Source organism: Haliotis rufescens, unplaced genomic scaffold, assembly GCF_023055435.1.
Source record: "Haliotis rufescens isolate VD_foot unplaced genomic scaffold, xgHalRufe1.0.p SCAF_118, whole genome shotgun sequence".
NCBI classification, from domain to species: domain Eukaryota; kingdom Metazoa; phylum Mollusca; class Gastropoda; order Lepetellida; family Haliotidae; genus Haliotis; species Haliotis rufescens.
In genome coordinates this window covers 703,075-726,243 of record NW_025963800.1, presented here as the reverse complement: position 1 = coordinate 726,243, position 23,169 = coordinate 703,075, and the positions used below count along the sequence as shown (strand labels likewise).

The 23,169-nt window shown below is 48.8% G+C and overlaps 1 protein-coding gene across 1 annotated transcript in view; it reads right to left on the bottom strand.

Moving 5' to 3' along the window:
* Positions 1-23,169, bottom strand: part of LOC124124363 (MAM and LDL-receptor class A domain-containing protein 1-like) — a 33,913-nt gene that overhangs the window by 4,934 nt on the left and 5,810 nt on the right. The window contains exons 4-7 of the mRNA XM_048393216.1: positions 22,176-22,293; positions 20,124-20,172; positions 18,041-18,151; positions 12,682-12,808 (exon numbers count right to left, since the gene is read on the bottom strand). Of these exons, the coding sequence (XP_048249173.1) occupies positions 12,682-12,808; positions 18,041-18,151; positions 20,124-20,172; positions 22,176-22,293 (405 nt within the window). The remainder of the gene's footprint in view (positions 1-12,681; positions 12,809-18,040; positions 18,152-20,123; positions 20,173-22,175; positions 22,294-23,169) is intronic.

The window sequence follows — 23,169 nt, the reverse complement described above, 5'->3', positions numbered from 1 at the left end:
GTCTAAGTGAACACTCGATGGTGAATGAAGCGTCTCAGTGAACACTCGGTGGTGAATGTAGCGTGTCGGTGAACACTCTCTGGTGAATGTAGCGCCTCTCAGTAAACACTCGGTGGTGAATGTAGCGTCTAAGTGAACACTCGGTGGTGAATGTAGCATCTCAAGGAACATTCGGTGGTGAATGTAGCGTCTCAGTAAACAGTCAATGGTGAATGTAGAGTCTCAGTAAAAAGTCAATGGTGAATGTAGCGTCTCCGTAAACAGTCGGTGGTGAATGTAGCGATTCAGTCAACATTCGGTGGTGAATGTAGCCTCTCAGTAAACAGTCAATGGTGAATGTAAAGTCTCAGTAAAAAGTCAATAGTGAATGTAGCGCCTCCGTAAACAGTCGGTGGTGAATGTAGCGATTCAGTCAACATTCGGTGGTGAATGTAGCGTCTTAGTGAACACTCGATGGTGAATGTAGCGTCTCAGTGAACATTCACAGGTGAATGTAGCGTCTCATTGAACAGTCGGAGGTGAATGTAGCGGCTCAGTGAACAGTCAATGGTGAATGTAGCGTCTCAGTGAACAGTCAATGGTGAATGTAGCGTCTCAGTAAACAGTCCATGGTGAATTTGGCGTCTCAGTAAACAGTCAATGGTGATTGTAGCGTCTCAGTAAACAGTCGGTGGTGAATGTAGCCTCTCTCAGTAAACACTCTGTGGTGAATGTAGCGTCTAAGTCAACAGTCGGTGGTGAATGTAGCGTCTCAAGGAACATTCGGTGGTGAATGTAGCGTCTCAGTGACCACTCGGTGGTGAATGTAGCGTCTCAGTACACACTCGGTGGTGAATGTAACGTCTCTCAGTGAACACTCGGTGGTGAATGTAGCCTCTCTCAGTAAACACTCGGTGGTGAATGTAGCGTCTAAGTCAACACTCGGTGGTGGATGTAGCGTCTCAAGGAACATTCGGTGGTTAATGTAGCGTCTCAGTAAACACTCGGTGGTGAATGTAGCGTCTCTCAGTGAACAATCGGTGGTGAATGTAGCGTCTCAGTAAACACTCGGTGGTGAATGTAGCGTCTCAGTAAACACTCGGTGGTGAATGTAGCGTCTCTCAGTGAACACTCGGTGGTGAATGTAGCGTCTCAGTACACACTCGGTGGTGAATGTAACGTCTCTCAGTGAACACTCGGTGGTGAATGTAGCGTCTCAGTGAACACTCGGTGGTTAATGTAGCGTCTCTCAGTGAACACTCGGTGGTGGATGTAGCGTCTCAAGGAACATTCGGTGGTTAATGTAGCGTCTCAGTAAACACTCGGTGGTGAATGTAGCGTCTCTCAGTGAACACTCGGTGGTGAATGTAGCGTCTCAGTACACACTCGGTGGTGAATGTAACGTCTCTCAGTGAACACTCGGTGGTGAATGTAGCGTCTCAGTGAACACTCGGTGGTTAATGTAGCGTCTCTCAGTGAACACTCGGTGGTGGATGTAGCGTCTCAAGGAACATTCGGTGGTTAATGTAGCGTCTCAGTAAACACTCGGTGGTGAATGTAGCGTCTCTCAGTGAACAATCGGTGGTGAATGTAGCGTCTCAGTAAACACTCGGTGGTGAATGTAGCGTCTCAGTAAACACTCGGTGGTGAATGTAGCGTCTCTCAGTGACCACTCGGTGGTGAATGTAGCGTCTCAGTACACACTCGGTGGTGAATGTAACGTCTCTCAGTGAACACTCGGTGGTGAATGTAGCGTCTCAGTGAACACTCGGTGGTTAATGTAGCGTCTCTCAGTGAACACTCGGTGGTGGATGTAGCGTCTCAAGGAACATTCGGTGGTTAATGTAGCGTCTCAGTAAACACTCGGTGGTGAATGTAGCGTCTCTCAGTGAACAATCGGTGGTGAATGTAGGGTCTCAGTAAACACTCTGTGGTGAATGTAGCGTCTCTTAGTGAACACTTGGTGGTGAATGTAGCGTCTCAGTGAACACCCGGTGGTGAATGTAGCGTCTCAGTAAACAGTCAGTGGCTAATGTAGCGTCTCAGTGAATACTTGGTGGTGAATGTAGCGTCTCAGTAAACACTCGGTGGTGAATGTAGCGTCTCTCAGTGAACAGTCGATGGTGAATGTAGCGTCTCTCAGTGAACAGTTGTGAATGTAGCGTTTTAGGAAACAATCGATGGTGAATGTAACGATACAATCAACATTCGGTGGTGAATGAAGCATCTCAGTGAACAGTCGATGGTGAATGTAACGTGTGTCAGTGACTAGGGGTGGTGAATGTAACGTGTGTCAGTGACTAGGGGTGGTGAATGTAACGTGTGTCAGTGAAAAGGAGTGCCGAATGTAGCGTGTGTCAGTGAGTAGGGGTGGAGAATGTAGCGTGTTTCAGTGACTAGGGGTGGTGAATGTAGCGTGTGTCAGTGACAAGGAGTGGCGAATGTAGCGTGTGTCTGTGACTAGGGATGGTGAATGTAGCGTGTGTCAGTGAGTAGGGGTGGTGAATGTAGCGTGTGTCAGTGAGTAGGGTTGGTGAATGTAGCGTGTTTCAGTGACTAGGGGTGGTCAATGTAGCATGTGTCAGTGACTAGGGGTGGTCAATGTAGCGTGTTTCAGTGACTAGGGGTGGTGAATGTAGCATGTGTCAGTGACTACGGGTGGTGAATGTAGCGTGTTTCAGTGAGTAGGGGTGGAGAATGTAGCGTGTTTCAGTGACTAGGGGTGGTGAATGTAGCGTGTGTCAGTGACAAGGAGTGGCGAATGTAGCGTGTGTCTGTGACTAGGGATGGTGAATGTAGCGTGTGTCAGTGAGTAGGGGTGGTGAATGTAGCGTGTGTCAGTGAGTAGGGTTGGTGAATGTAGCGTGTTTCAGTGACTAGGGGTGGTCAATGTAGCATGTGTCAGTGACTAGGGGTGGTCAATGTAGCGTGTTTCAGTGACTAGGGGTGGTGAATGTAGCATGTGTCAGTGACTACGGGTGGTGAATGTAGCGTGTTTCAGTGACTAGGGGTGGTGCATGTAGCGTGTGTCAGTGAGTAGGGGTGGTGAATGTAGCGTGTGTCAGTGACTAGGAGTGGTCAATGTAGCGTGTTTCAGTGACTAGGGGTGGTGCATGTAGCGTGTGTCAGTGAGTAGGGGTGGTGAATGTAGCGTGTGTCAGTGACTAGGAGTGGTCAATGTAGCGTGTTTCAGTGACTAGGGGTGGTGAATGTAGCGTGTTTCAGTGACTAGGTGTGGTGCATGTAGCGTGTGTCAGTGAGTAGGGGTGGTGAATGTAGCGTGTGTCAGTGACTAGGAGTGGTGAATGTAGCGTGTTTCAGTGACTAGGTTTGGTGCATGTAGCGTGTGTCAGTAACTAGGGGTGGTGAATGTAGCGTGTGTCAGTGACTAGGAGTGGTCAATGTAGCGTGTTTCAGTGACTAGGGGTGGTGAATGTAGCATGTGTCAGTGACTACGGGTGGTGAATGTAGCGTGTTTCAGTGAGTAGAGGTGGTGAATGTAGCATGTGTCAGTGACTAGAGATGGTGAATGTAGCGTGTGTCAGTGAACAGTTGTGAATGTAGCGTTTTAGGAAACAATCGATGGTGAATGTAGCATCTCAGTGAACAGTCGGTGGTGATTGTAGCGTCTCAATAAACAGATGGCGGTGAATGTAACGTGTGTCAGTGACTAGGGGTGGTAAATGTAGCATGTGTCAGTGACTAGGGGTGGTGAATGTAGCGTGTGTCAGTGACAAGGAGTGGCGAATGTAGCGTGTGTCAGTGACTAGGTGTGGTGAATGTAGCGTGTTTCAGTGACTAGGGGTGTTGAATGTAGCGTGTGTCAGTCACTTGGGTGGTGCATGTAGCATGTGTCAGTGACTAGGGATAGTGAATGTAGCGTGTTTAAGTGAGTAGGGTTGGTGAATGTAGCGTGTTTCAGTGACTAGGGGAGGTCAATGTAGCATGTGTCAGTGACTAGGAGTGGTCAATGTAGCGTGTTTCAGTGACTAGGGGTGGTGAATGTAGCATGTGTCAGTGACTACGGGCGGTGAATGTAGCGTGTGTCAGTGACTAGGTTTGGTGCATATAGCGTGTGTCAGTGACTAGAGGTGGTGAATGTAGCGTGTGTCAGTGAGTAGAGGTGGTGAATGTAGCGTGTGTCAGTGACTAGGGTTGGTGAATGTAGCGTGTGTCAGTGACTAGGGGTGGTGAATGTAGCATGTGTCAGTGACTAGGGGTGGTGAATGTAGCATGTGTCACCGACTAGGAGTGGTGAATGTAGCGTGTGTCAGTGAGTAGGGGTGGTGAATGTAGCGTGTTTCAGTGAGTAGGGTTGGTGAATGTAGCGTGTATCAGTGACTAGGGGTGGTGCATGTAGCGTGTGTCAGTGACTAGGGGTGGTGAATGTAGCGTGTATCAGTGACTAGGGGTGGTCAATGTAGCGTGTGTCAGTGAGTAGGGATGGTGAATGTAGCGTGTTTCAGTGAGTAGGGTTGGTGAATGTAGCGTATTTCAGTGACTAGGGGTGGTGCATGTAGCGTGTGTCAGTGAGTAGGGGTGGTGAATGTAGCATCTGTCAGTGACTCGGGGTGGTGAATGTAGCGTGTTTAAGTGAGTAGGGGTGGTGAATGTAGCGTGTGTCAGTGAGTAGGGGTGGTGAATGTAGCGTGTTTCAGTGACTAGGGATGGTGAATGTAGCGTGTGTCAGTGAGTAGGGATGGTGAATGTAGCGTGTTTCAGTGAGTAGGGTTGGTGAATGTAGCGTATTTCAGTGACTAGGGGTGGTGCATGTAGCGTGTGTCAGTGAGTAGGGGTGGTGAATGTAGCATCTGTCAGTGACTCGGGGTGGTGAATGTAGCGTGTTTAAGTGAGTAGGGGTGGTGAATGTAGCGTGTGTCAGTGAGTAGGGGTGGTGAATGTAGCGTGTTTCAGTGACTAGGGATGGTGAATGTAGCGTGTTTCAGTGAGTAGGGATTCTGAATGTAGCGTGTTTCAGTGACTAGGGGTGGTGAATGTAGCGTGTGTCAGTGAGTAGGGGTGGTGAATGTAGCGTGTGTCAGTGAGTAGGGGTGGTGAATGTAGCGTGTGTCAGTGAGTAGGGGTGGTGAATGTAGCGTGTTTCAGTGACTAGGGGTGGTGCATGTAGCGTGTGTCAGTGAGTAGGGGTGGTCAAAGTAGCGTCTTTAAGTGAGTAGGGGTGGTCAATGTAGCGTGTGTCAGTGACTAGGGGTGGTCAATGTAGCGTGTGTCAGTGACTAGAGGTGGTGAATGTAGCGTGTGTCAGTGACTAGGGGTGGTGCATGTAGCGTGTGTCAGTGAGTAGGGGTGGTCAATGTAGCGTGTGTCAGTGACTAGAGGTGGTGAATGTAGCGTGTTTAAGTGAGTAGGGGTGGTCAATGTAGCGTGTGTCAGTGACTAGGGGTGGTGAATGTAGCGTGTGTCAGTGACTAGGGGTGGTGAATGTAGCGTGTGTCAGTGAGTAGGGGTGGTCAATGTAGCGTGTGTCAGTGACCAGGGGTGGTGAATGTAGCATGTGTCAGTGACTAGGGGTGGTGAATGTAGCGTGTGTCAGTGACTAGGGGTGGTGCATGTAGCGTGTGTCAGTGAGTAGGGGTGGTCAATGTAGCGTCTTTAAGTGAGTAGGGGTGGTCAATGTAGCGTGTGTCAGTGACTAGGGGTGGTCAATGTAGCGTGTGTCAGTGACTAGAGGTGGTGAATGTAGCGTGTGTCAGTGACTAGGGGTGGTGCATGTAGCGTGTGTCAGTGAGTAGGGGTGGTCAATGTAGCGTGTGTCAGTGACTAGAGGTGGTGAATGTAGCGTGTTTAAGTGAGTAGGGGTGGTCAATGTAGCGTGTGTCAGTGACTAGGGGTGGTGAATGTAGCGTGTGTCAGTGACTAGGGGTGGTGAATGTAGCGTGTGTCAGTGAGTAGGGGTGGTCAATGTAGCGTGTGTCAGTGACCAGGGGTGGTGAATGTAGCATGTGTCAGTGACTAGGGGTGGTGAATGTAGCGTGTGTCAGTGACTAGGGGTGGTGCATGTAGCGTGTGTCAGTGAGTAGGGGTGGTCAATGTAGCGTGTGTCAGTGACTAGGGGAGGTCAATGTAGCATGTGTCAGTGACTAGGAGTGGTCAATGTAGCGTGTTTCAGTGACTAGGGGTGGTGAATGTAGCATGTGTCAGTGACTACGGGCGGTGAATGTAGCGTGTGTCAGTGACTAGGTTTGGTGCATATAGCGTGTGTCAGTGACTAGAGGTGGTGAATGTAGCGTGTGTCAGTGAGTAGAGGTGGTGAATGTAGCGTGTGTCAGTGACTAGGGTTGGTGAATGTAGCGTGTGTCAGTGACTAGGGGTGGTGAATGTAGCATGTGTCAGTGACTAGGGGTGGTGAATGTAGCATGTGTCACCGACTAGGAGTGGTGAATGTAGCATGTGTCAGTGACTAGGGGTGGTGAATGTAGCGTGTGTCAGTGAGTAGGGGTGGTCAATGTAGCGTGTTTCAGTGAGTAGGGTTGGTGAATGTAGCGTGTATCAGTGACTAGGGGTGGTGCATGTAGCGGGTGTCAGTGACTAGGGGTGGTGAATGTAGCGTGTATCAGTGACTAGGGGTGGTCAATGTAGCGTGTGTCAGTGAGTAGGGATGGTGAATGTAGCGTGTTTCAGTGAGTAGGGTTGGTGAATGTAGCGTATTTCAGTGACTAGGGGTGGTGCATGTAGCGTGTGTCAGTGAGTAGGGGTGGTGAATGTAGCATCTGTCAGTGACTCGGGGTGGTGAATGTAGCGTGTTTAAGTGAGTAGGGGTGGTGAATGTAGCGTGTGTCAGTGAGTAGGGGTGGTGAATGTAGCGTGTTTCAGTGACTAGGGATGGTGAATGTAGTGTGTTTCAGTGAGTAGGGATTGTGAATGTAGCGTGTTTCAGTGACTAGGGGTGGTGAATGTAGCGTGTGTCAGTGAGTAGGGGTGGTGAATGTAGCGTGTGTCAGTGAGTAGGGGTGGTGAATGTAGCGTGTGTCAGTGAGTAGGGGTGGTGAATGTAGCGTGTTTCAGTGACTAGGGGTGGTGCATGTAGCGTGTGTCAGTGAGTAGGGGTGGTCAATGTAGCGTCTTTAAGTGAGTAGGGGTGGTCAATGTAGCGTGTGTCAGTGACTAGGGGTGGTCAATGTAGCGTGTGTCAGTGACTAGAGGTGGTGAATGTAGCGTGTGTCAGTGACTAGGGGTGGTGCATGTAGCGTGTGTCAGTGAGTAGGGGTGGTCAATGTAGCGTGTGTCAGTGACTAGAGGTGGTGAATGTAGCGTGTTTAAGTGAGTAGGGGTGGTCAATGTAGCGTGTGTCAGTGACTAGGGGTGGTGAATGTAGCGTGTGTCAGTGACTAGGGGTGGTGAATGTAGCGTGTGTCAGTGAGTAGGGGTGGTCAATGTAGCGTGTGTCAGTGACCAGGGGTGGTGAATGTAGCATGTGTCAGTGACTAGGGGTGGTGAATGTAGCGTGTGTCAGTGACTAGGGGTGGTGCATGTAGCGTGTGTCAGTGAGTAGGGGTGGTCAATGTAGCGTGTGTCAGTGACTAGGGGTGGTCAATGTAGCGTTTGTCAGTGACTAGAGGTGGTGAATGTAGCGTGTTTAAGTGAGTAGGGGTGGTCAATGTAGCGTGTGTCAGTGACTAGGGGTGGTCAATGTAGCATGTGTCAGTGACTAGGGGTGGTGCATGTAGCGTGTGTCAGTGAGTAGGGGTGGTGAATGTAGCGTGTGTCAGTGACCAGGTGTGGTGAATGTAGCATGTGTCAGTGACTAGGGGTGGTGAATGTAGCGTGTGTCAGTGACTAGGGATGGTGAATGTAGCGTGTGTCAGTGAGTAGGGGTGGTGAATGTAGCATGTGTCAGTAAGTAGGTGTGGTGAATGTAGCGTGTGTCAGTGAGTAGGGGTGGTCAATGTAGCATGTGTCAGTGACTAGGGGTGGTGAATGTAGCGTGTTTCAGTGACTAGAGGTGGTGAATGTAGCGTGTGTCAGTGACTAGGGGTGGTCAATGTAGCGTGTTTAAGTGACTAGAGGTGGTGCATGTTGCGTGTGTCAGTGACTAGGGGTGGTCAATGTAGCGTGTGTCAGTGACTAGGGGTGGTGCATGTTGCATGTGTCAGTGAGTAGGGGTGGTGAATGTAGCGTGTGTCAGTGACTAGGGGTGGTTAATGTAGCGTGTGTCAGTGAGTAGGGGTGGTGAATGTAGCGTGTGTCAGTGACTAGGGGTGGTGAATGTAGCGTGTTTCAGTGACTAGGGGTGGTGCATGTAGCGTGTGTCAGTGACTAGGGGTGGTGAATGTAGCGTGTTTCAGTGACTATGGGTGGTGAATGTAGCGTGTTTAAGTGAGTAGGGGTGGTCAATGTAGCGTGTGTCAGTGACTAGAGGTGGTGAATGTAGCGTGTGTCAGTGACTAGGGGTGGTGAATGTAGCGTGTTTAAGTGAGTAGGGGTGGTGAATGTAGCGTGTGTCAGTGAGTAGGGGTGGTCAATGTAGCGTGTGTCAGTGACTAGGGGTGGTGAATGTAGCATGTGTCAGTGACTAGGGGTGGTGAATGTAGCGTGTGTCAGTGACTAGGGGTGGTCAATGTAGCGTGTGTCAGTGACTAGGGGTGGTGAATGTAGCGTGTGTCAGTGACTAGGGGTGGTGAATGTAGCGTGTGTCAGTGACTAGGGGTGGTCAATGTAGCGTGTGTCAGTGACTAGGGGTGGTGAATGTAGCATGTGTCAGTGACTAGGGGTGGTCAATGTAGCGTGTGTCAGTGACTAGGGGTGGTGCATGTAGCGTGTGTCAGTGAGTAGGGGTGGTCAATGTAGCATGTGTCAGTGAGTAGGGGTGGTCAATGTAGCGTGTGTCAGTGAGTAGGGGTGGTCAATGTAGCGTGTGTCAGTGACCAGGGGTGGTGAATGTAGCATGTGTCAGTGAGTAGGGGTGGTCAATGTAGCGTGTGTCAGTGAGTAGGGGTGGTCAATGTAGCGTGTGTCAGTGAGTAGGGGTGGTCAATGTAGCATGTGTCAGTGACTAGGGGTGGTGAATGTAGCGTGTGTCAGTGAGTAGGGGTTTTGAATGTAGCGTGTGTCAGTGACTAGGGCTGGTGCATGTAGCGTGTGTCAATGAGTAGGGGTGGTGAATGTAGCGTGTGTCAGTGACCAGGGGTGGTGAATGTAGCATGTGTCAGTGAGTAGGGGTGGTGAATGTAGCGTGTGTCAGTGACTAGGGATGGTGAATGTAGCGTGTGTCAGTGAGTAGGGGTGGTGAATGTAGCGTGTGTCAGTAAGTAGGGGTGGTGAATGTAGCGTGTGTCAGTGAGTAGGGGTGGTGAATGTAGCGTGTATCAGTGACTAGGGGTGGTGAATGTAGCGTGTGTCAGTGACTAGGTGTGGTGAATGTAGCGTGTGTCAGTGAGTAGGGGTGGTGAATGTAGCGTGTTTCAGTGACTAGGGGTGGTCAATGTAGCGTGTGTCAGTGAGTAGGAGTGGTCAATGTAGCGTGTGTCAGTGACTAGGTGTGGTGAATGTAGCGTGTTTCAGTGACTAGAGGTGGTGAATGTAGCGTGTCTCAGTGACTAGGGGTGGTGAATGTAGCGTGTTTCAGTGACTAGAGGTGGTGAATGTAGCGTTTGTCAGTGACTAGGGGTGGTCAATGTAGCATGTGTCAGTGACTAGGGGTGGTGAATGTAGCGTGTGTCAGTGACTAGAGGTGGTGAATGTAGCGTGTGTCAGTGACTAGGGGTGGTCAATGTAGCGTGTTTAAGTGACTAGAGGTGGTGCATGTTGCGTGTGTCAGTGACTAGGGGTGGTCAATGTAGCGTGTGTCAGTGACTAGGGGTGGTGCATGTTGCGTGTGTCAGTGAGTAGGGGTGGTGAATGTAGCGTGTGTCAGTGACTAGGGGTGGTTAATGTAGCGTGTGTCAGTGAGTAGGGGTGGTGAATGTAGCGTGTGTCAGTGAGTAGGGGTGGTGAATGTAGCGTGTTTCAGTGACTAGGGATGGTGCATGTAGCGTGTGTCAGTGACTAGGGGTGGTGAATGTAGCGTGTTTCAGTGACTAGGGGTGGTGAATGTAGCGTGTTTAAGTGAGTAGGGGTGGTCAATGTAGCGTGTGTCAGTGTCTAGGGGTGGTGAATGTAGCGTGTGTCAGTGACTAGGGGTGGTGCATGTAGCGTGTGTCAGTGAGTAGGGGTGGTCAATGTAGCATGTGTCAGTGAGTAGGGGTGGTCAATGTAGCGTGTGTCAGTGAGTAGGGGTGGTCAATGTAGCGTGTGTCAGTGGCCAGGGGTGGTGAATGTAGTATGTGTCAGTGAGTAGGGGTGGTCAATGTAGCGTGTGTCAGTGAGTAGGGGTGGTCAATGTAGCGTGTGTCAGTGAGTAGGGGTGGTCAATGTAGCATGTGTCAGTGACTAGGGGTGGTGAATGTAGCGTGTGTCAGTGAGTAGGGGTTTTGAATGTAGCGTGTGTCAGTGACTAGGGGTGGTGCATGTAGCGTGTGTCAATGAGTAGGGGTGGTGAATGTAGCGTGTGTCAGTGAGTAGGGGTGGTCAATGTAGCATGTGTCAGTGAGTAGGGGTGGTGAATGTAGCGTGTGTCAGTGACTAGGGATGGTGAATGTAGCGTGTGTCATTGAGTAGGGGTGGTGAATGTAGCGTGTGTCAGTAAGTAGGGGTGGTGAATGTAGCGTGTGTCAGTGAGTAGGGGTGGTGAATGTAGCGTGTATCAGTGACTAGGTGTGGTGAATGTAGCGTGTGTCAGTGACTAGGGGTGGTGAATGTAGCGTGTGTCAGTGAGTAGGGGTGGTGAATGTAGCGTGTTTCAGTGACTAGGGGTGGTCAATGTAGCGTGTGTCAGTGAGTAGGAGTGGTCAATGTAGCGTGTGTCAGTGACTAGGTGTGGTGAATGTAGCGTGTTTCAGTGACTAGAGGTGGTGAATGTAGCGTGTCTCAGTGACTAGGGGTGGTGAATGTAGCGTGTTTCAGTGACTGGAGGTGGTGAATGTAGCGTGTGTCAGTGACTAGGGGTGGTCAATGTAGCGTGTTTAAGTGACTAGAGGTGGTGAATGTAGCGTGTGTCTGTGACTAGGGGTGGTCAATGTAGCATGTGTCAGTGACTAGGGATGGTGAATGTAGCGTGTTTCAGTGAGTAGAGGTGGTGAATGTAGCGTGTGTCAGTGACTAGGGGTGGTCAATGTAGCGTGTTTAAGTGACTAGAGGTGGTACATGTTGCATGTGTCAGTGACTAGGGGTGGTCAATGTAGCGTGTGTCAGTGACTAGGGGTGGTGCATGTAGCGTGTGTCAGTGAGTAGGGGTGGTGAATGTAGCGTGTGTCAGTGACTAGGGGTGGTTAATGTAGCGTGTGTCAGTGAGTAGGGGTGGTGAATGTAGCGTGTGTCAGTGAGTAGGGGTGGTGAATGTAGCGTGTTTCAGTGACTAGGGGTGGTGCATGTAGCGTGTGTCAGTGACTAGGGGTGGTGAATGTAGCGTGTTTCAGTGACTAGGGGTGGTGAATGTAGCGTGTTTAAGTGAGTAGGGGTGGTCAATGTAGCGTGTGTCAGTGACTAGGGGTGGTGAATGTAGCGTGTGTCAGTGACTAGGGGTGGTGAATGTAGCGTGTGTCAGTGACTAGGGGTGCTCAATGTAGCGTGTGTCAGTGACTAGGGGTGGTGAATGTAGCATGTGTCAGTGACTAGGGGTGGTGAATGTAGCGTGTGTCAGTGACTAGGGGTGGTGCATGTAGCGTGTGTCAGTGACTAGGGGTGGTCAATGTAGCGTGTGTCAGTGACTAGGGGTGGTGCATGTAGCGTGTGTCAGTGAGTAGGGGTGGTCAATGTAGCGTGTTTAAGTGAGTAGGGGTGGTGAATGTAGCGTGTGTCAGTGACTAGGGGTGGTCAATGTAGCGTGTGTCAGTGACTAGGGGTGGTGCATGTAGCGTGTGTCAGTGACTAGGGGTGGTGCATGTAGCGTGTGTCAGTGAGTAGGGGTGGTGAATGTAGCGTGTGTCAGTGACTAGGGGTGGTCAATGTAGCGTGTGTCAGTGAGTAGGGGTGGTGCATGTAGCGTGTGTCAGTGAGTAGGGGTGGTCAATGTAGCATGTGTCAGTGAGTAGGGGTGGTCAATGTAGCGTGTGTCAGTGAGTAGGAGTGGTCAATGTAGCGTGTGTCAGTGACCAGGGGTGGTGAATGTAGTATGTGTCAGTGAGTAGGGGTGGTCAATGTAGCGTGTGTCAGTGAGTAGGGGTGGTGAATGTAGCGTGTGTCAGTGAGTAGGGGTGGTCAATGTAGCATGTGTCAGTGACTAGGGGTGGTGAATGTAGCGTGTGTCAGTGAGTAGGGGTTTTGAATGTAGCGTTTGTCAGTGACTAGGGGTGGTGCATGTAGCGTGTGTCAATGAGTAGGGGTGGTGAATGTAGCGTGTGTCAGTGAGTAGGGGTGGTGAATGTAGCGTGTGTCAGTGAGTAGGGGTGGTCAATGTAGCGTGTTTCAGTGAGTAGGGGTGGTCAATGTAGCGTGTTTCAGTGAGTAGGGGTGGTGAATGTAGTGTGTTTCAGTGACTAGGAGTGGTCAATGTAGCGTGTTTAAGTGAGTAGGGGTGGTGAATGTAGCGTGTGTCAGTGACTAGGGGTGGTGCATGTAGCGTGTGTCAGTGACTAGAGGTGGTCAATGTAGCGTGTATCAGTGACTAGCCGCGGTGTTTTAAGCACTTGTATAATGTGAACCTACGTCTGCAGGTTGTGTTGTACACGAAAACATCGTCGATCGCTATGTTGTCTCGTGTGTTGCTTGCCCTGTAGTATGGGGTATATGACATTCTGATCATGTAGGCATCAGTCATTGCTGCAAACACCACCTGGAACATAACAGGAGATTAATGTTCACTGCACAAAATCTAAAACGTGAAATAAACGTGAGATCGTTGTGACTCAGTAGGGTAGCGTCAGTGCCTTGTTGTTCAGTAGGGGAACGTTAATGCCCTGTTGTTCAGTGGGGGAACGTTAATGCCCTGTTGTTCAGTAGGGGAACGTTAATGCCCTGTTGTTCAGTAGTGGAACGTCAATGTCTGGTTGTTCAGTGGGGGAACGTTAATGCCTTGTTGTTCAGTAGGAGAACGCCAGTGTCTTGTTGTTCAGTAGGAGAACGTCAATGCCCTGTTGTTCAGTAGTGGAACTTCAATGTCCTGTTGTTCAGTAGGAGAACGTCAATGCCCTGTTGTTTCATACGAGACGTTAATGCCTTGTTGTTCAGTAGGGGAACTTCAATGCCTTGTTGTTCAGTAGGAGAACGTCAATGCCCTGTTGTTCAGTAGGGGAACGTCAATGCCCTGTTGTTTAATACGGGAACGTAAATGCCTTGTTGTTCAGTAGGGGAACGTCAGTGCATGTTGTTCAGTGGGAGAACGTCAGTGTCTTGATGTTCAGTAGAACGTCAATGCCCTGTTGCACAGTATTGGAACTTCAGTGCCTTGTTGGTCAGTCGGGGAACATGGGTGAATTGTTGGCCAATACACTATTCATACCAACACACCATTAAACTCATTCTCACCATCTACACGAACACACAATCATGATCAACATACACACACCATCCACACCACATCAACACACCATCCACACCAAGACACCATCTACATCAACAGACCAACCACACCACATCAACACACCATCACGGACCATCCACATCAACACACCTTCCACACCAAATCACACCACCCACATGAACACACCATCCAGACCACATCAACACACCTTCCACATCAACACACCATCCACACCACATCAACACACCATCCACACCACATCAACACACTTTCCACATCAACACACCATCCACACCACATCAACACACCATCCACACCACATCAACACACTTTCCACATCAACACACCATCCACACCACATCAACACACCATCCACACCACATCAACACACCATCCACACCACATCAACACACTTTCCACATCAACACACCATCCACACCACATCAACACACCATCCACACCACATCAACACACCTTCCACATCAACACACCATCCATACCAAGACACCATCTACATCAGCACACCATCCACACCACATCAACAGACCTTCCACACACCATCCACACCACATGAAGACACCATCCACATCAACACACCTTCCACATCAAGACACCATCCACATCAACACACTTTCCACGCCACATCAACACACCTTCCACATCAACACACCTTCCACAACACAACAACACACTTTCTACACCACATCAACACACCTTCCACACCACATCAACACACCTTCCTCACCACATCAACACAACATCCACACCACATCCACACACCTTCCACATCAACACACTTTCCACACCACATCAACACACCTTCCACATCAACTCATTTTCCACATCACATCAACACACCTTCCACATCAACACACCTTCCACACCACATCAACACACCACCCACAACACCTCAACACACCTTCCACATTAACACACTTTCCACACCACACCAACACACCTTCCACATCAACACACTTTCCACACCACATCAACACACTTTCCACATCAACACACTTTCCACACCACATCAACACACCATCCACATCAACACACTGTCCACACCACATCAACACACCATCCACATCAACACACCTTCCACACCACATCAACACACCTTCCACATCAACACACCTTCCACACCACATCAACACACTGTCCACATCAACACACTTTCCACATCAACACACCATCCACATCAACACACCTTCCACACCACATCAACACACTGTCCACATCAACACACCATCCACATCAACACACCTTCCACACCACATCAACACACTTTCCACATCAACACACTTTCCACACCACATCAACACACCATCCACATCAACACACCTTCCACACCACATCAACACACTTTCCACATCAACACACTTTCCACACCACATCAACACACTGTCCACATCAACACACTTTCCACACCACATCAACACACTTTCCACACCACATCAACACACCTTACACATCAACACACTTTCCACACCACATCAACACACTTTCCACATCAACACACTTTCCACACCACATCAACACACTTTCCACACCACATCAACACACCTTCCACATCAACACACTTTCTACACCACATCAACACACCTTCCACATCAACGCACCTTCCACACCACATCAACACACTTTCAACACCACATCAACACACCATCCACACCACATCAACACACTTTCCACATCAACACACCATCCACACCACATCAACACACCATCCACACCGAATCAACACACCTTCCACATCAACACACCATCCATACCAAGACACCATCTACATCAACACACCATCCACACCACATCAACAGACCTTCCACACACGATCCACACCACATGAAGACACCATCCACATCAACACACCTTCCACATCAAGACACCATCCACATCAACACACTTTCCACGCCACATCAACACACCTTCCACATCAACACACCTTCCACAACACAACAACACACTTTCTACACCACATCAACACACCTTCCACACCACATCAACACACCTTCCTCACAACATCAACACAACATCCACACCACATCCACACACCTTCCACATCCACACACTTTCCAAACCACATCAACACACCATCCACATCAACACACTTTCCACACCACATCAACACACCACCCACAACACCTCAACACACCTTCCACATTAACACACTTTCCACACCACATCAACACACCTTCCACATCAACACACTTTCCACACCACATCAACACACTTTCCACATCAACACACCATCAACACCACATCAACACACTGTCCACATCAACACACTGTCCACACCACATCAACACATCATCCACACCACATCAACACACCATCCACATCAACACACTTTCCACACCACATTAACACACCTTCCACATCAACTCATTTTCCACACCACATCAACACACCTTCCACATCAACACACTTTCCACACCACATCAACACACTTTCCACATCAACACACTTTCCACACCACATCAACACACCTTCCACATCAACTCATTTTCCACACCACATCAACACACCTTCCACATCAACACACTTTCCACACCACATCAACACACTTTCCACATCAACACACTTTCCACACCACATCAACACACCATCCACATCAACACACCATCCACATCAACACACCATCCACATCAACACACTTTCCACATCAACACACCATCCACATCAACACACTTTCCACATCAACACACCATCCACATCAACACACTTTCCACATCAACACACCATCCACATCAACACACTTTCCACATCAACACACCATCCACATCAACACACTTTCCACATCAACACACCATCCACATCAAGACACTTTCCACACCACATCAACACACCTTCCACATCAACACACTTTCCACACCACATCAACACACTTTCCACATCAACACACCATCCACACCACATCAACACACTGTCCACACCACATCAACACATCATCCACACCACATCAACACACCATCCACATCAACACACTTTCCACACCACATCAACACACCTTCCACATCAACTCATTTTCCACACCACATCAACACACCTTCCACATCAACACACTTTCCACACCACATCAACACACTTTCCACATCAACACACTTTCCACACCACATCAACACACCTTCCACATCAACTCATTTTCCACACCACATCAACACACCTTCCACATCAACACACTTTCCACACCACATCAACACACTTTCCACATCAACACACTTTCCACACCACATCAACACACTGTCCACATCAACACACTTTCCACACCACATCAACACACCTTCCACATCAACTCATTTTCCACATCACATCAACACACCTTCCACATCAACACACCTTCCACACCACATCAACACACCACCCACAACACCTCAACACACCTTCCACATTAACACACTTTCCACACCACATCAACACACCTTCCACATCAACACACTTTCCACACCACATCAACACACTTTCCACATCAACACACCATCCACATCAACACACCTTCCACACCACATCAACACACTTTCCACACCACATCAACACACCTTCCACATCAACACACTTTCTACACCACATCAACACACCTTCCACATCAACACACCTTCCACACCACATCAACACACTTTCCACACCACATCAACACACCTTCCACATCAACACACTTTCTACACCACATCAACACACCTTCCACATCAACACACCTTCCACACCACATCAACACACTTTCCACACCACATCAACACACCATCCACACCACATCAACACACTTTCCACCTCAACACACCTTCCACATCAACACACTTTCTACACCACATCAACACACCTTCCACATCAACACACCTTCCACACCACATCAACACACTTTCCACACCACATCAACACACCTTCCACATCAACACACTTTCTACACCACATCAACACACCTTCCACATCAACACACCTTCCACACCACATCAACACACTTTCCACACCACATCAACACACCATCCACACCACATCAACACACTTTCCACCTCAACACACCTTCCACACCACATCAACACACTTTCCACACCACATCAACACACCTTCCACATCAACACACTTTCTACACCACATCAACACACCTTCCACATCAACACACCTTCCACACCACATCAACACACTTTCCACACCACATCAACACACCATCCACACCACATCAACACACTTTCCACATCAACACACCTTCCACATCAACACACTTTCTACACCACATCAACACACCTTCCACATCAACACACCTTCCACACCACATCAACACACTTTCCACACCACATCAACACACCTTCCACATCAACACACTTTCTACACCACATCAACACACCTTCCACATCAACACACCTTCCACACCACATCAACACACTTTCCACACCACATCAACACACCATCCACACCACATCAACACACTTTCCACCTCAACACACCTTCCACATCAACACACTTTCCACACCACATCAACACACCTTTCACACCACATCAACACACAATCCACATCAACAAATCATCCATGTCAAAACACCATAAACACCAACACACCTTGAAGGGATGTCCTGTGAATTCAGGGTCTACGTTGATCTCGCCAAGATGCCATGTTTGTCCTTGGTTGCCATAGCTACGCCATATGGGATAACCAAGACCTGAACCAACCTGTAGCAAACAAAAGCCAGGAAGACCTACAATACAATTTAATAGACACTAGCAGCCCAACAGATCTGCACAAGCATGTGTTCTGTGTATGTGTGAAAAATATTATGTTCTTATTGAACAGAGTCTGAGAGGAAATGGAACTTCAATCATTAAGTTCATAACCGACAGATACATTCTCAGTGATCAACGTGTCTTCAGACACTTGGTTCAAATAACTGTCCATACCCTTTCTAACAAACTTGATCTGGTGTCTACCCTATACATTATCTACCAACCTTGACGTACACCCGGAGAGATCTGGTGTCTACCCTATACATATTGTACCAACCTTGACGTACACCCGGAGAGATCTGGTGTCTACCCTATACATATTGTACCAACCTTGGCGTAGACCTGGAGAGATCTGGTGTCTGCCCTATACATGTTGCACCAACCTTAAACGGAGACCTGGAGAGATCTGGTGTCTACCCCGTACATTATCTACAAGAATTCGCGTAGACCTGGAGAGATCTGGTGTCTGCCCAAAACAGGTTGTACCAACCTTGGCGTAGACCTGGAGAGATCTGGTGTCTACCCTATACCTTATCTACCAACCTTGACGTACACCTGGAGAGATCTGGTGTCTACCCTATACATGTTGTACCAACCTTGACGTACACCTGGAGAGATCTGGTGTCTACCCTATACATGTTGTACCAACCTTGACGTACACCTGGAGAGATCTGGTGTCTGCCCTATACATGTTGTACCAACCTTGACGTACACCCGGAGAGATCTGGTGTCTGCCCTAGACATTATCTACCAATCTTGACGTAGACCTGGAGAAATCTGGTGTCTGCCCTATACATGTTGTAACAACCTTGACGTACATCTGGAGAGATCTGGTGTCTGCCCTAGACATGTTGTACCAACCTTGACGTACACCCGGAGAGATCTGGTGTCTACCCTGTACATGTTGTACCAACCTTGACGTACACCCGGAGAGATCTGGTGTCTGCCCAGTACATTATCTACCAACCTTGACGTACACCCGGAGAGATCTGGTGTCTGCCCTATACATGTTGTTACAACCTTCACGTACACCTGGAGAGATCTGGTGTCTGCCCTATACATTATCTACCAGCCTTGACGTACATCTGGAGAGATATGGTGTCTACCCTGTACATGTTGTACCAACCTTGACGTACACCCGAAGAGATCTGGTGTCTGCCCAGTACATTATCTACCAACCTTAACGTACATCTGGAGAGATCTGGTGTCTGCCCTAGACATGTTGTACCAACCTTGACGTACACCCGGAGAGATCTGGTGTCTGCCCAGTACATTATCTACCAACCTTGACGTACATCTGGAGAGATCTGGTGTCTACCCTGTACATGTTGTACCAACCTTGACGTACACCCGGAGAGATCTGGTGTCTGCCCAGTACATTATCCACCAACCTTGACGTACACCCGGAGAGATCTGGTGTCTGCCTTATACATGTTGTTACAACCTTGACGTACACCTGGAGAGATCTGGTGTCTGCCCTATACATTATCTACCAGCCTTGACGTACATCTGGAGAGATATGGTGTCTACCCTGTACATGTTGTACCAACCTTGACGTACACCCGAAGAGATCTGGTGTCTGCCCAGTACATTATCTACCAACCTTGACGTACACCCGGAGAGATCTGGTGTCTACCCTGTACATGTTGTACCAACCTTGGCGTACTCCTGGGGAGATCTGGTGTCTGCCAAGTACATTATCTACCAACCTTGGCGTAGACCTGGAGAGATCTGGTATCTGCCCCGTACATTATCTACCAACCTTGGCGTAGACCTGGAGAGATCTGGTGTCTGCCAAGTACATTATCTACCAACCTTGGCGTATTCCTGGGGAGATCTGGTATCTGCCCCGTACATTATCTACCAACCTTGGCGTAGACCTGGAGAGATCTGGTGTCTGCCCCGTACATTATCTACCAACCTTGGCGTAGACCAGGAGAGATCTGGTGTCTGCCCCGTACATGTTGTACCAACCTTGACGTACTCCTGGAGAGATCTGGTATCTGCCCCGTAAATGTTGTACCAACTTTGGCGTAGACCTTGAGAGATCTGCTGTCTGCCCCGTACATTATCTACCAACCTTAGCGTAGACCTGGAGAGATCTGGTGTCTGCCCCGTACATGTTGTACCAACCTTGACGTACTCCTGGAGAGATCTGGTATCTGCCCCGTAAATGTTGTACCAACCTTGACGTACACCTGGAGAGATCTGGTATCTGCCCCGTAAATGTTGTACCAACCTTGACGTACACCTGGAGAGATCTAGTATCTGCCCCGTAAATGTTGTACCAACCTTGACATACACCCGGAGAGATCTGGTGTCTGCCCAGTACATTATCTACCAACCTTGACGTACATCTGGAGAGATCTGGTGTATACCCTGTACATGTTGTACCAACCTTGACGTACACCCGGAGAGATCTGGTGTCTGCCCAGTACATTACCTACCAACCTTTGCGTGGACCTGGAGAGATCTGGTGTCTACCCTGTACATGTTGTACCAACCTTGACGTACTCCTGGAGAGATCTGGTATCTGGCCCGTAAATGTTGTACCAACCTTGACGTACACCTGGAGAGATCTGGTATCTGCCCCGTAAATGTTGTACCAACCTTGACGTACACCCGGAGAGATCTGGTGTCTGCCCAGTACATTATCTACCAACCTTGACGTACATCTGGAGAGATCTGGTGTCTACCCTGTACATGTTGTACCAACCTTGACGTACACCCGGAGAGATCTGGTGTCTGCCCAGTACATTATCTACCAACCTTGGCGTGGACCTGGAGAGATCTGGTGTCTACCCTGTACATGTTGTACCAACCTTGACGTACATCTGGAGAGATCTGGTGTCTGCCAAATACATTATCTACAAACCTTGGCGTAGACCCGGAGAGATCGGGTGTCTGCCCAGTACATAATCTACCAACCTTGACGTAGACCTGGAGGGATCTGGTGTCTACCCAGTACATTATCTACAAACCTTGGCGTGGACCTGGAGAGATCTGGTGTCTACCCTGTACATGTTGTACCAACCTTGACGTACACCCGGAGAGATCTGGTGTCTGCCCAGTACATTATCTACCAACCTTGACGTAGACCTGGAGAGATCTGGTGTCTACCCTGTACATGTTGTACCAACCTTGACGTACACCCGGAGAGATCTGGTGTCTGCCCAGTACATTATCTACCAACATTGACGTACATCTGGAGAGATCTGCTGTCTGCCCCGTACATTATCTACCAACCTTGACGTACATCTGGAGAGATCTGGTGTCTGCCCAGTACATTATCTACCAGCCTTGACGTACATCTGGAGAGATCTGGTGTCTACCCTATACATGTTGTACCAACCTTGGCGTAGACCTGGAGAGATCTGGTGTCTGCCCAGTACATTATCTACAAGCCTTGGCGCAGACCTGGAGAGATCTGGTGTCTACCCAGTACATTATCTACCAACCTTGGCGTGGACCTTGAGAGAACTGGTGACTACCCGGTATATTATCTACCAACCTTGGCGTGGACCTGGAGAGATCTGGTGTCTACCCAGTATATTATCTACCAACCTTGACGTACACCAGGAGAGATCTGGTGTCAGCCCAGTACATTATCTAGCAACCTTGACGTACATCTGGAGAGATCTGGTGTCTGCCCTATACATTATCGACTAACCTTGGCGTAGACCTGGAGAGATCTGGTGTCTGCCCCGTACATTATCTAGCAACCTTGGCGTAGACCTGGAGAGATCTGGTGTCTGCCAAGTACATTATCTACCAACCTTGGCGTAGACCTGGAGAGATCTGGTGTCTGCCCTGTACATTATCTAGCAACCTTGGCGTAGACCTGGAGAGATCTTGTGCCTGCCCAGTATATTATCTACCAACCTTGGCGTAGACCTGGAGAGATCTTGTGTCTGCCCAGTACATTTTCAACCAACCTTGGCGTAGACCTGGAGAGATCTGGTGTCTGTTGTACCAGAACCTGACACAGTAGGCGGGGGCGGGGCGGAACTCGGGGGAGGCGAGGTAGAATGTTCTGTTCCGTTGGTTGTAATCGTAATCTCCTGACTTCGGATCAATGTACATGTAGCTTCCTATAGGGTGACACAATAAACGAATATTTCCGTATTTAAGGAATGTGACTTCGACAAACACACTAACGGAACCCGACCTGTACATTTCGCTGTACCATTCAAACGTCGCCTCAAAACTCCATATGGTGATCTATATAGCCTTTAGACACTTAATGGCGAGGATAACACAGTGATAGTATGGTCAGTTTGACGGATTACACTGTAGAAAGAGTCCAGTTCATACTTGTGAAGAAATGTCTGAATTAGAAGGAATCTGTGTTAGGCAAAGTTCACTGTAGAGCATGGCATCGGAATGTTAAGTCATAGCTGTAAATAGTTATGTCACGGGTCCATATCTTATCTGGGTTTGTTTACTGAAGTGCGATTATGAGGTCCGGTGGGGATAAAACGCTTAAAGCTCGAATACATTTTCCACAATTCTGATTTACAGGTGATGGAGGATCTATAAAATAAAGTTATTAAAATTAGGTTATCATTAATTTCAGTTGGTTTTTCATCCGTGTATCTCATTACTTATTTCAGAACTAGCAAGGTAAATATAGATTAAATGTAGGAACCTTTCCACATGGTGTTAAATACGTGTTTGTTTTGTTGACCCGTGAAGATTCCGGGGTAGAATAGGTCTTCAGCAACCCATGCTTGCCGTAAAAGGTGACTATGCTTGTCGTAAAAGGCGACTAACGGGATCGGGGGGTCAGGCTCGCTGACTTGGTTGATGCATGTCATCGATCCTAATTGCGTGGATCGATGCTCATGATATCAAACACTGGATTGTCTGGTCCAGACTCGATTATTTACAGACCGCCGTCATATAGATGGAATATTGCTGAGTGCGGCGTTAAACAACAAAACAACAACAACGTGTTTGTTTGTCGG